At 38.8% G+C, this 14,298-nt stretch overlaps 1 protein-coding gene across 3 annotated transcripts in view; it reads right to left on the bottom strand.

The window, feature by feature from the left end:
- NRP1 (neuropilin 1) overlaps nucleotides 1-14,298 on the bottom strand; it is a 114,282-nt gene that overhangs the window by 43,208 nt on the left and 56,776 nt on the right. For all 3 annotated transcript variants that reach the window (XM_017820204.1, XM_017820203.1, XM_017820205.1), the window contains exons 6-7: nucleotides 12,297-12,452; nucleotides 9,381-9,547 (exon numbers count right to left, since the gene is read on the bottom strand). In XM_017820204.1, coding sequence (XP_017675693.1) covers nucleotides 9,381-9,547; nucleotides 12,297-12,452 — 323 coding nt within the window. The remainder of the gene's footprint in view (nucleotides 1-9,380; nucleotides 9,548-12,296; nucleotides 12,453-14,298) is intronic.

The raw sequence follows: 14,298 nt of genomic DNA, 5'->3' as shown, positions 1-14,298 counted from the left end.
TATTTTTGAAAGTTCAGACTTTAGGTTTTCTATAAAAAATCACAGCAAAATCAGGAAAAAGTGCCAGTGTCTATGATATAATACTTTTTAAGCCTAATTTCACTGGCAATTGGAGTAGGCGTATAACCTGTGTCACATAGAAATGTATGTATTTTCTTGTGATCAGCTTTCTCATCTTGGAAAATCATCACAGTCTCTTTAAATCAGTCATTCATCCACAGCAGTCTGCATTCATTTATTCTCTGTTAAATGGAACTGTCAGTTTTGTTGCACCAAAATTCGATTTTCTATTTCATACATATTGTATATGATGATTTTAACTTACTACTGGGTCACCAAGCAAGCCACTGCTTTTTCAAAATATGAGTTTTTGCTACCTTCTCGAAAAACATCAGGTAGCTGCAGTTAGATGATGTGGTGAGGGTACTGTAAATGTATGGTGAAAAATGAGTGACAGGCTGCACATGCAAAGATTATTCCACTTTTTCTGGTATGTCCCTCATAGCTCTGAGGAAACGCACACAGGTAGATGAAATACTTCTGAAGTTGTGATTTGGAAGTGCTGCTGCTGAGAGTGGTACTCTTGTCCCGTGCTGGTGGAGGAAGGGGGACAGTAGAAGGGATGGCACAGGCCAGTGACTACCAAGACAACTTCCCTCAGGCGCTGAAACAAACCAGGGAGATTGTCTGTCCCCAGCTCTGCCCTTCCCTTAGCAAAACACTCAAACTCAAGCCGCAGGGATTTCATTTTCAGGGTTTCTTTGGCCAGCTAATGATGCCTGGTTTGTGTACCCTCACTAGCCTATCTAGAAGTTACTCTATCTCCAGCTATGTAAAGAACAAAGCGATTGATTTTTAAGTGCTGTGGCTTTTTAAAATAAACACAAGGGTGTATTTTCTTAGTTAAGCATATCATGAAAGGGGGGGAGCACTCCTGTGGACAGGTAATTTTTAAGGCCTGATAAGAGCATTTAAAAATTATTCTGTGCTATGTTAACCCTTCAGCCAATAGCTTGAAGTTGGTAGGATTTGCAATAGAAGAATCTGCTCCTGGGTCTGTTAAAGCTGAAAGACACTTTAGTCTTTAGTACAATAATCTATAACCTAAATTTGACCAGTTAAAATACACCCTGGTTTTATATGTGATAGAGCAAATTGATCCTTTCATCAGCTTCAGGGGATCAACACCAGAAATGAGTTTGGTCTGAAGCGTTCAACACAAAAGCCTGCAATGAAGAGAAAGACCAGACTATACAGTTACAGCTGGTTGGTGGAAGTTATGTGTAAACAATGCTTCTCTGATGAGAAGCCAATTATTCCTGAAAACAGAGGAACCAAACCTCAGCTTAATGTTTGGTCAACTGTATTTTCTCTGCTAGTAAGTTTGTTTGTCAGTCAGCTTTGGAATTTTTTCCAATGCCTTTTTAAAGACTTTTTTTTAATATCCTAAGTGAAAACATTAGAGGTAAAGCCAAAATGAAATGAAGTGTTTCCTTTTTGAAATATACTTTTTTTTTTTTTGAAAGAAGACGAATTGCTTTCTGAAGGGCAGGTATTTACCAGTTGGAAGAAATCTCATTTATCCTTCCACTTTACCTATTTTGCTACTGCTGTGAAAATGTCACCTAATGGGTAGAACAGAATTAAACTGGGACAGAAAGGCAGGATGACAGAAGACAGGGGAGGCAAATAATAGCTCAGCAACAGAAAATCTGGAGCATGGATGCTGGGATGGGGAAAGGCCCATAGGACTCATGAACTCTACAGCTTCATACTACGGTGCAGGTGTGGAAAGAGTGAATAAAAATGCATAATTGTCTCTGCAAAGCACTCAGCAGTTCACCTATCATCTCCAGCCCAGGGTCGGCCCCGTGAGAACAGAGACCTTTAGCTCAGTAATAACTCTGCTTATTATAACACACCTCAGCTGTGTGTTCCTACCCAAGGCAGTGCTTCTCGCCACTGGCCTTAGCCACTTAACTTCTAGCCTTGAGCTTTACCTCACCCTCAGTTTGACACCTGCCTAGTCTTGTAGATTAATTATTTCTGCTAGGCTCAGAAAAATCTCCTTCTGAGACACCTTCCTTGACATCTGCAGAAGGTTCTGGCTGCGGTGGAGCAGATGTGTTGCAGTGCCTGGTAGCTGGGTGGGCAAGGCTGCCTCAGACCCCACGGGGTCTGCAAGCCATCTGGGAGAGAGCTCCCATACCAAGTAGAATGGCACGAACAACTGATTCTTTTGGCACGATGGCAGCTTGAAAACCAACAAAGTATAACAAATATTCTGAGTCAAGCCAAATGTGAACCCAATGAATGGAAAAAATAAAAACAAAAACAAAAGAGGGAGAAGAATAATTTTGTACAGAATTTTTTAAGTGGCTCTAATTTCTGTGAAAGTAAGTAAAAGTACAAGCTGTGATTTAAAAAGCAAACCAAAACAAAACAAGCCTGTGGCGGTTAATTTAAAACTAGTTTTAGTTTCAATTTAAAGATTTTAATTTCTTTATCTCCTGGAACCAACTAGTGAAAGTGAGGTAAATCTACAAAATTATTTTAGTAGTTGCTGAATCACTGTTTTTTCTGGACACATTTTTAATTCACTATCTCAGCTCTAAAGGACCATCTGTCTTGCAGCCATTGAGGGGATGTAGGGCTAGACTGGGAAGTGGATGCATAGGTAATTACAGAGCTATATACAAACTACCCAGATCTCTGCATAATGGATCCTCTGAAAGAACCGAAACTATTATAATGATTAGGCTGGTAGTGGAAGCTCGGAGGGGCTCTACTTCTGCTGCTCCTCCATATGTTGCATGCAGGATTGCTTGAAGCCACACAGGACTCTGCTCTGTATTAGGGCTGATGCTGAAACATGTCAGAGGGAGGTAGAGAGGATTTTACTCTAAACTGCATTTTGCACCTGCACTTCTGGAGCAATAAGGCTGCCAATGGTTTTGCACAGTTCTCTGAGCATCTCTTCAGCCTCCCCAGAGTGCTAAATCTATGGCTGGGAACTTTCTGGTACTAAAATAGCTCTTAAAGCACTTTGAATAATCAAAAAACCTTCATACTTTGTAGGGCCCTTTTATTTCTCCTTCTCCCTCTTGTCTAATTTCAGTACTTGCCTTTGTGAAACTCTACCATTTATTCCCATGTCACAGTAAATAAAGGTACGAATGTATCCTGCTGGGTCAATTAACCTCGGTTCTGTGCTGTGTCACAGTCTGTACTGGCTGTGATTTCCAGAAAGGAATATTCTTTTGTCATTCTTTGCCCATGTGCAAAGCATGTTAAGGCCGTTAAGATAACTGTAACACTTTTCCACACAAAGCCAACTCTGCTTTTTGTGATTTCTGGAGTGCAGTTATGAACTGTAAAATGACATGAACCAAATACTTATATTCTAATGACTTGTATTCTAAAGTGGTAGAGAAGACAAAGGACTGACAGTTTTTGTGCTTTCATGTCAGTGTGCTCCCTAATGATGGGCAAGCCCCACCACAAAGCCTCTGAACTCCAGCTCTCAGGCAGTCCTTCAAAGGCCAGGAGAATTGGGAGACTGAGATTTCCCAGTTTTCATGTTATTCTGTGCAGTAATATGATGCACTTCACTATCAAACTCCAAAAGAAACAGAAATGATAATAAAAATAACAGGCATTGTTGACTTCCACTTCCTTAGCTTTCATGTGAAATATTTAGATAAGCTAGCTTGGTAAAGTCAGCCTAAACGGCGGTCTGATGTAGGAATAAACCTGTTAATTAAACAAACATGCTGTGCAGCAGCATATATAAATGCTGCCTATATTTTTAAGTGAATATCTGATAAGGAAATAAGCTATGACACCGATAAAACGTCAAGACACCAAATGATGAACTGTGATTATTTTCAGAGGTGATATGGGAATAAACCTGTATTAATCTATATATCTGTATATATCAGTGATGTTTGCTCCTGGGTTTCGCTTACAAAGGAGCAAATGATGAAGAATGTAGGTTAAAATGTAAAGGAATGAAGACAAATGTGGAAGGAAAATTCCACCCCAGAGCTCCCTCTCAATTCTGGTGAAGTAGTGTATACATAGAAATGTTTTAAATCCATGGGAGTATATTTTCCTTCCACAGGAGGGAAAGTTAGTGTTAAGTAAACAACTGATATTTCAATCAGTCAAGGCAAGGGGGATCTCCCAGGTTGTTTTTTGAGACCTACTCTTACCTCTCTGGCCTTTCTTCAGACCCCTAAATGCTGCAAGATGCAGAGGGAGAATTTTGCACTAGGGCTTGCTGCTCTAAAGGACTAGAATTACTCTGCAGGAGTTGAAGGTGCCAAAGGGATGGGTGATGAAGTGAAGACTGGCAGACAGAGGCCAGAGGGAGGCAGACAAAACCTGCTGCTCGTGCCAACCTCTGAGTCTGGATGTTTGCATATGATACCAGGTCTGTGCCCCGCTGCAAACTCCAACAGTATAAATTTGGGCTGGATTAGCCGTTTATGTCAAATTAGCCAGAACACACAACAAGGAGTTCACCTTAGTGTACGGCCTTATGTCAGCTGCAGAATGACAGATAGTACCAAATTCAGAGCATAATGTCTATTTATGTTAACCCCCTGTTAACCTTTTCGAACAAATTTGAACCGGCAGAGTGTGTTTATACCAGAGTAGCACTTTTTGTTTTATGGCTGCAAAGTTTTGATCTGATACTGGGATTCTTAAAACTGGATTTATGGTTTTGTCCAACCCCAGACATAATATGAACTGAAGATCTCGTGTTATTAACAAACATGCTTTGCTCTCTGGGCAAGCTGGAAGTCTTGCTCACTGTTACAGGATAAGAGAAAAATTGTGCCACCCAGAAACTATCATCCAGCCTCGTGGGAGTGTAGAGATTTGTGTTATATGCATTAGAAGAAACGTTATGATAGAAAACATACAGATTCTGCAGTAAAAGTACCCAGAAGGTGTTACTCCTTGTGAGTTTGAAAACCCACACCATTATGAGGATTGATGGTAGCAGAGGTTCCCAGTGACCCTGGTAATAGGCAATAAGTCTCCTCTCAAAACCACACACACATGGGTTTCAAGTATCTTTAGCTGAAGACACCTCTCTTGGAGCTCCCCTGACTCCTGTGCTGCCCTGGGGGCTTGCTGGCCACAACCCATCAGGGCATCCCTGAGGGGCAAGGGTTTGCAATGCACAATGGCTTGGAGCTCCTGCTCAAAGGATTCAGAAATAAGACGCAAAGTTCCCTAAATATAGAGGTTTTGCATGTTATTCAGATGAGTGTAAACGTAACTGCTGTTCTTAAATGCGAACATTAAATCTACTCTGTAAAAACACAATTACTGCTGCCATGGCAGACATCAGTTGTCCCTTTTGAAGGAATGCCTTGAAAATGCAATCATAAAATCCCTGCACGTTATGGATTTCATTAACATTGTACTCCCCTAGGATTCCCAATTGCACAATAACAGGAGTTCTTTAAATTTTAAATACCACAGACAGGAACAATTTCACTAAAACCAGATGTCAAACCCTCGCATGGGCCTTCTTACTGGTTCTAAACACTGAAACTGGCTAGTAATTGATACCTATTAACATGTTTGTTGTTCAGATTACATAAATGGAAACACTATACTATTTTTCCTGTGAAAGGATACGTTAATGAGGGACAATGACTTACATTGCAATGGCAGTTCCCTGCTCTTGATTAAATTAAAGGGCTGTTTTAATTTTTTATTTTAGATTACGCTGTTTCAAACTGAAGGGCAGTCAAGTGTGCGAAACATAAGTGCAATAAACAAGTAGGCTGAGCTTAAGGTTGAGATGTTAATAACATCCCATATGACAATAAACTGCCTTCATGCTTATTTTTGGTAGCCTTTGCCTCATGCATATTGTTATTCCATTCATATTGGAAAATCCACAGACTTTATTAATGTGTTTTTAAAGAAGAAATTCAATCTGGAGTGACTCTGTTTCTGATTAAGGAATGACTCCAAATTTCGAGTTAGACCAGTAATTTTAAAAAGTGTGTTTGAGGGCAAAAATAAAATGGAGAAAGTACTGTGCAGACTTATAGTATGACTGTGCTATGAAAATTTTAAATCTAAGCTTTGACATTTATATTCAAACAATTGAGAAATAAATGGAAAGGCAATTTTCGTTTAGCGGAGCCCTGTAAGCAGGTGGCACTCAGATGGACTCGGTAGTTTGTACCTGTCAGCCACAAAGGAGCAATCCAGTTTTTCCACCAAAGAATAGGTTTCAGGTCCACAGATGGAATTCATGGAAATTCATTACTAACAACAAGCCAACACTATTTTCCTAATTATTTTCAGTGAAATGGTCCAAAAGACTTCAACACCTCAAAGGAGACAATCATATCACATGCCCTCTAGACGTCCTCTAAAGATACCAATCTCTTTTGGCTGATACTTAACTGAAGTTTTCTGTTTCTTTTGTCTTAACAAGAACAGTAACCTTCAAGGGAGAGGTAAAAGGAAGGGAAAGGAGAATTATATTATTTCCCTTATACAAAAAAAGATACACTGAAGAAATTAGTTTTTGGAGCTGTTTTTTCAAGCTGTTTTGCCCATGTATGACTGTACATAGCTCATATATATGCCATAGTTGCATATGCAACTATTATCAATTTAAAGGTAGACATCACTGTTTAACCAGCTGCAGTGTGTGTGCAGGTATGGAAACCTGCAATCGTGAAAAAATTAATGATTAACTGATATACACAATCTCTGTCTTTCAGACAAGGACATACAGGCAGAAATTTTCACTTCAAAAGTTCTAAGTTCAGCATTGCTGTATCCTTCACCTTTTTTTCTTTCCGTTGAATATTTTCTAGAGTTCTTGCTCTGTGCAGCAAAAATTCATTTATGCTGTACTGCACAAAAGCAAATAGTTCACATAAATGACTAGTTTACAATAGCACACACAACAAAGCAGAACAAAGTGACCTCAGTCCTTCATATACATGTGCCTTCCTCCTTTTATAAAATGTTACAATATTTTTTCTATGGGTAATTTCAGAGTATTTTATCAGTTACATGTCCTTGGTTGTTTTTCTGTAAGCTCTTATGGAGACGAACATCTGTTCCCGAGGATATTTGTATAGAGGAAACAGGGGATCTCAATATTTTACCCAGACACAAACTTGTAATATGCACTTACTGCCAGTGGCATCAAGACTTCATAGAAGATGGCAGTTCACAGGCACAGGAACCCTGCTACTGAGGTTCCTGATGGTCTGAAGCCCTTAGCACCCATCTCAAGATTGTCAATTAACAGGAAAGCGTTTAGAACACAAGTGGAAGTTCAAATTATCAATGTTAGTATAGAATGAAACCACAATAAATAAGCATCAGAGCCAAAGATAAGTTAAATTGTTGTACTTTGTGAAAAGCCAAGGGATGGTGTACTCAACCTCTGAACTCAGCTTGGTTGCTTCTGCTACAGAAGTTGAGTGGTAGAAACTACTAACAGTAGTCCCTTCACATGGGCCTTGGGCAGTTGAAGGAGATGCCCAAGGGCAGATTGCATGCAAATGATCACCAACTTCTTGGCTGATGTGGTAGCTGGAGGCAGCATAAAGCTGCTAAAAATTCTGCTCAGTGGTTGTTTCAGGCCCTGGGCACTCTGGTTTATGGCAGGAGGCAAAGGAGGCTGAGAAATTCATGGGCAGGAGGCCTGACGAACCCTGAGCTGTTTAAAGCATAAACCCTGGAGTATCCTGCATTCTGTTGTGTCTGTTATTAAACAAGTCAATGGTTAAAAAAAGTCCTTTGAAACTTTTTCTCAGAAAGATCTAGTTCTAAGTGAAAGGATTAAACTATATATATAGGTATGTAGTTATCATAGCTTAATAAAGTTAATAAGCACACAGAACACATGAATGAGATTTGACTAGCTCTCTTGTTTTGATTATCCAGTCATAAATGTGCAAGTGACAGCAGAAAAGAAGGAAACAAAGAAAAAGTGGCAGTCCTTGGACCAGATGAAACACATGGAATTTGATTCTAACGCATTCCACCCTTTTTCCATGTGCATTCCATGGATTGCAAGTGGCAATGATTAATAACAAGCCTTGCACTTAGATAAGGTTGAGAAGATTTTGATGTTTATTCCTCAATAATGAAAAAGGATAAACAGATTTCTTTTTTTGCCACTCTGAAGTCTGATTAGGTCCATTGTACAGGATCACCATGTTGCCAGGAGCTCAGGATGCACAGGGGCCCCCAAGCAGGACACCTGAGAGTCCCGTTGTGTGCCAAGGATCAGAAATGAAAGATTTCCCCTTCTTTCTTCCCTTTACTAACTACTACTCAACATGTTTTTAAGCTTTCTGGCAGACAGCAAACCTCACAGGAAACACCAGTGTGAACATTCGTATGGAAGGCTAATAAGGCATTGTTTTTATATGTCAGTTAGTAATTTCCTACAGAAAACAACAGAAGCAGGAGGAATGTTTAAAATCTATGAACAAGTTTTAAATATTAGTAATATAGATCTAATATAGTCAAGCATTTCTCTTAGCTTTTGCCAACAGAAATAGAATGTAGGTTTCAGCTAAGCAGTGTAAGGCAATGTACAATTGAGGCAAATCAGTGGCTTTTTTCATATAATGATGCTAATACTTGCCCATTAGTATAGGTTTTTTGTATTCAGTAATTCATACAAATAATCTTAAACTGTTCAGGAATCATGTGCCATTAAGCTATGGACCTGATAAAACATACTAGAAAACAAGCCCAAACAGACTGACTGAACTCAAGGAGCCTCTTCATGGCAATAAATGTTTGCAGGATTTCTCCTGTACTAACAGAGCAAAGCCAAGGCAGCTTATCTTGCTAATGAATGTTGTGTTTAAGGATGTGGAAGAATAGCCACTAGGCAGAGACCACTGAACTCATTCTGTGTGTACCATGTTCTAGAAGAGACACAGGTCTTCTGAGGTGAAATCTGAGTGCATGAAAACACTATGTTGTATTAATGCTTAACTGTAATCAGCTAGAGACATAGCACATGCTCAGCTTACTGGGACATTCCACTTTAAGTGCATGTTAAACTAATATTGACTTTTCCACTAAACCAAAATCTCTGTTATTTGTGCCCAGAAGACTGAAAAAACAATAGATGTGGGAAACAAAAGAATTAATCTTCCTGACCTTTTCTTTTTCTATACCTTTGGGAGTAAGTCTTTTTCTGTGTGTCTAATAGGGAATACGAGATATTCACTTGCAATGACTCTTAAATTATGTAGAAGTACTTTACTGTGTTATTTTTTTCCTTTCTTTTTCATCCTCCACATTCAATAAACTCCACAGAGTATTATTAATAATATCTTTAAAATGTTATTTTTTTTTACCTGTATCCATTCTCTGATAGAATCTTCCCCTGGGGTCCATCCATTCTCAGGGTAATTTAGCCGGGACCTTTCCGAAGACCAGATAGCGCTGTACTGGGAGGAGACAGTGATTTGATCAGAGTGAATTTCTCCTGACTCCATACCTAGTGGTTCCATGCACTGGAAATCTGAAGAAAAATAAATTACCATCATTATTATGGTCAGCTTTTTCATTTAGACTTTGAATAATGAGAACATTTTCCTGCTTTGAATATGAATATCTAAAGAATTTATTTTTATGTGACTTTGAATACTTTAGCAACTTTAAGTGAGGCAATATTGGGTTTATAGTGTCATTCTTAATACTGTCATTTGAGTTGCCATGGCAATTCCTGCAGTAATAATGCTATACAAATATTTTTAGCCCAGCATTTTAGCCATTTCAATATAGGACAATAGAATTCTCTATTCTAGGCTAGCACAAACCCTTCTGTGGATTCATAACATAAAACAATGTATGTTCATCTCAAAATTATGCATAAACTCAGGAAAGACAAACTAGATGACTGTATGAAATAATTTGATTTTAAAACTCTTTACTTCCATAGAAAAAGTACAAAATGCTTAAAAAATATTGTTAAAATTTTATCCATCCTCTTTGGATCCTAGACACTGGAGTGAAACACAGCAACAAATTTTGAATCCAGGCCAGAAAATTATTGACCTAAGGGAATTACCACCTCTTCTGTAACGTGGTGTACTTTAAACGAGTTGATCATCTTCATTCAATCTTTTTTTGTTGACACAAAAATTACGTAGATAATTTAGAATTAATTGACATCCTAATCACTATAGTGAGTTCAAAGGCTAGTAGGGCACGGAGATTCAATTCTTCTCTTGGTCTTCAGAAAAGGCTCCAACCTCTACTAAAGCAAGAGAGGCCAATGGCTTTAGACAGATCCTCACACCCAGGTGCTCATGTTCCACTCGTGTCAGAAGTGGGGTAGGAGAAACAAACATGTGCCTACGCTTCTGTTCAGAGACTTCATATTATAGAAATATAATTAATTCCTTCATTAGAAATTTAAGATAAAATACCAGTGTGCGAAATGGAGGCCCTGACAGCTGGATATGCACTCCTTTTTATCACACCTTCTCTGGAGCTGATGTTTGTCTAACAGAGGGGTGGGTGCTGAGTTGAAGGTTTCAACATCTATGAGTTGGAAAAATGAGATTTAAAAAACCAAATGTCCTATTTTTAAGTGAAAATTAAAATATTTTGCAAAAAGTGTTTAAATCTTTTACCAGGGATCCAAAAATTCACATTCAGAAATGTTATAAAGGGTATTTTATAGGAGTTGTAGTTAGACTGACCCATAACTCAATTATCAAACTTGTTGTCAGCTGCGTTTTCCATGGCGTATGACCCTTTCCCCCAAATCTGTGCTGTTTCAGTGTTTTAGGAGCCTTGGGTGAAGTACTGGAGCAGAACTACATTAGGGTAAGTCTCAAAGTAAATTAACCTCTGCTTGAAATCTGAAGGAGAGCCATAAGCCACTGTAAAGAATGCAAAACACGATAGGTGGGAGTCATATTAAAATATCTAAAAAGTGTCTAGGTTGATCTAGACATGTTGGCTTTCCCTGTAGTCTACTGAGAGGGACAAGTACCTCCTAGGGACATCTCACATGTCTGAGATAAGCAGAATGATCTGTCCTCTGGAGGTGACCCTCTCTGTACTGACAACACAAAGAGAAAGGGTGGCTGAAATTGAGAGGATTCACTCTGTCTTAAGTCTACAGCATATGAAATGTTTCCTCTTATCATCCAAAAGGGTTTTCACACACACTGACTTCTGTTCTATTGTCCTGTGCTTAAGAGCTGAAGGCATCCCAGTGTAGCAGATATTATTAATTCTGACTTCAGTGTGATGATGCATCTACATCCCAGAGAGGGTGACTGTGGAGGAGATGGACAGGGGGACCCAAGTGGCCTGTGTTAGCTAATGAAGGGATAGGAGCAGCACCTACATAGGGAGCAACCAAACTAGCTGAAAGTACAGCCTGAGACAGATGGAGAAGGATGCTTCCCATCCACAGAGGCTGGGTGTGTCCCATTCCCTCTTCCTAGCTACGCGTGTATAAGAAAGCTGATAAAGAGGCAAGGAGTGGAGGAGAGGTGGTGAGTTACAGGGATTACTTCAGTTTGCTCATTTTTCTTTTGTTCCTTTTTTGACTAGACAAGTAGATTAAATATGGGTGAATCTGCTTGAAACTCAGTAAGACACAGAAAGAAGAGAGAGTTTGATTTAAAGTGTGTGATTTATCATTGAGGAGAGCAAGAAGATCTGCAAGGATGTGGTGTAACACAGCCTGTTTTTTCATGTGTCTTCCTCACTTTGTTTCATTCTCTGTCCGAAGGGTAAGCGTGAAAATTAGGCAACTGGGGAAAAAATATGAGTTAGGGAACAAAGCTTAGACAGCTTATGAAATGGTTTAACAAGAGCACATATATTAAATGGGTTTTTTTTATTCAAGAAATCGATCCTCAAAGCTTATTCCATGTAATAAAAGGCAGCTTTGGATAGTGCATTCATTGTCCATATTTCATTGTTTTAATGCAAGTGTTCAATTGCTCTGCATTCCTGCGTTCCCGTGGTCAGCACAGTTTTTCACAATAATTATCCCCACTTCCTGGCAATACTGTGGAATAAAACCGTAAGGAGAATTCTGCTTCTTGCACTGCTTTTCAAAGGGCAGCTGTTCTTTTTAAAAATAATAAAAAAAAAAAGATAGAAAAAAAGGAAAACAGAGCCAATCCTTCCCCACCATCTTATTTATTTAAGGTTTCTTTAAAGCTTCAGGCAACACCTGGTGTGCAAGAAGACATAACTGAGAGTAGTTTCCAAGAAGCTCTGTGGGATAGATAAATACTGACCTTCTGATACACTGCTCTGCGACACGCTGTAGTTTGCTGAGAATCCCTCCTTTGCTATTGCACTGTCAGTGTAAAATACCATTGAAAGAATCCCTGTTGAAGACCGGACACGTCCTGGGTTGTTCTGCCCACAATAACGCCCGATGTGTGGGCCAACTGCAAAGAGACAGGATACAATAGTAAACTACCAGTCCTACTATAACAATAGATGCCACTACAATATCCTCCCAAAGAGAGCCTCTCAGCAGGAAACAGTGAACCTCTGCAACAGTTCAAAATGACAATGTCATCAATAACTAAGCGGTGAACAGTAAATTGTTCATCCTACCCTAGCAATCTTACTTCTAAAATGCTCCAGACAGCACTCCATGAACCTCTGAAAATGTAAAGAACCAGGATTTAAAAACCTGTCCTTTAAAGTGTGCAGAGAGGCCAGCGATGCACAAAATTGCATGTACAAAACACCACAAGTATTTTCCAAAGTGTGATTGAAGCACCTATTTATGACAAGAACAACTGAATGGCCCGATTTGCCCACCCAGTATACAAGATACTCTGAGGAGTTCAAATAGTGCCTGCGAGGTTTTATGCTCAATACTGCAGATAATCTATTAATTTTATAGTAAACTTTGAAAAACATTTTTGCACTCATATTGAGGCTACGGTCAATGACTCTTTATCCCCTCTATTTAGGCTTTCAGCACACCCTCATAGGTCTTTTGCCCATATGTTCAATATTAAAGAACAGTGTAAAAGGAATTTAAGAGTAAAATCTTAATCCCTTTAAAAGAGCAAGGATTTCTTAAGTATATCTCCATGTCACAGAATACACACACACACACACATACATATACATGATCTCTTTAAGTGTTAATAATGTATAAACCCAATTCTGATATTTTTAGGGTTTCCTGTGCAGTGAGATAATCTTTTTCCTTAATTAAACTACTCAATTCACAACCAACATATGCGGCCTTCTAGCACTTGAGCATTCCGTACAGATAGGTCCCTAGGCTGTTGAATGGTGGTACATCTGTGCTTACAAACAATAAAAAAAGATAATGCTAAACCTCACCCATGGAGTTCAATCATGAAAATAATCATGAGCCATCATTCTAATGCTTACACCACTGGCTTTCCAGGCTTAAATTAACACCTTGTCATGTCTCTAGGAAGTCCATTACACTTTCAGTTTAAAATATAAAATGTTTATATATCCTAATTATTCACAGTTCAAAGAATATCTACAGCTAACATAATTTTCTACTCATTTATTGGCATTTTACAACAAGTAAAACAGTTCCAGCTTGGAATAACTTTATTATGTAAGCTACACATTTCCGTAAGGCCCTAGAGTTGCCAGAAAGAGGAAGCTCAGATGTTATAGCTCTTGCTGCCAACATGTGCTTTTCTATCTGTATTCTGGCCACAGTTAGTCTTCAGTTGCCTTGGCAATCCCATGGCATTTAAAATACCTGCCAATTCAGTCTTTTCCCACCAAGGTTGTTTAATGCAGCACTGATAGAATGAAACACCCTATAGAGGATATGAGTTGAATTCTTCCTCAACCTAGAAATCAGTAAAGCTTCATAGTTTTATTATTTGGAGAGAGAAATTAGTTTTAGACTGTTACCATTAGTGGCTTTTAGAAAACATAAAATAATGTTTGCATTCCAATTGCTGGAGGTTTTTGTTTTTGTATTTGTTTTTGCTTTCTTTTGCATTTTCTATGTGCAAACAACTCTGATCCTGCTTCTTCCCATGATGGCTTTCAACATTATAGCTGCTGCTGTTGCTCTCAACTGCAAGAAAATAAGGAGGATAAGGCTACCACGTTATGTTATGGTACTCTGAGCCTCCCTCCTCCCATTTCCTGTAGGGAAGCCTCTTTGAAATGACAAACAGAAGAGAACTTTGTTTAAAGCAGACAGGCTTTAAGATTCCCCATGACTCACTGGTTTATAATTTTTAAGACATATTTAGTGATTCTGCATTGAGTCTT

Source organism: Lepidothrix coronata, unplaced genomic scaffold (assembly GCF_001604755.1).
Source record: "Lepidothrix coronata isolate B3197 unplaced genomic scaffold, Lepidothrix_coronata-1.0 Scaffold80, whole genome shotgun sequence".
Classification (NCBI taxonomy): Eukaryota; Metazoa; Chordata; class Aves; order Passeriformes; family Pipridae; genus Lepidothrix; species Lepidothrix coronata.
Note: the sequence above shows the minus strand (reverse complement) of the source record. Positions and strands in the feature narration are given on the sequence as shown.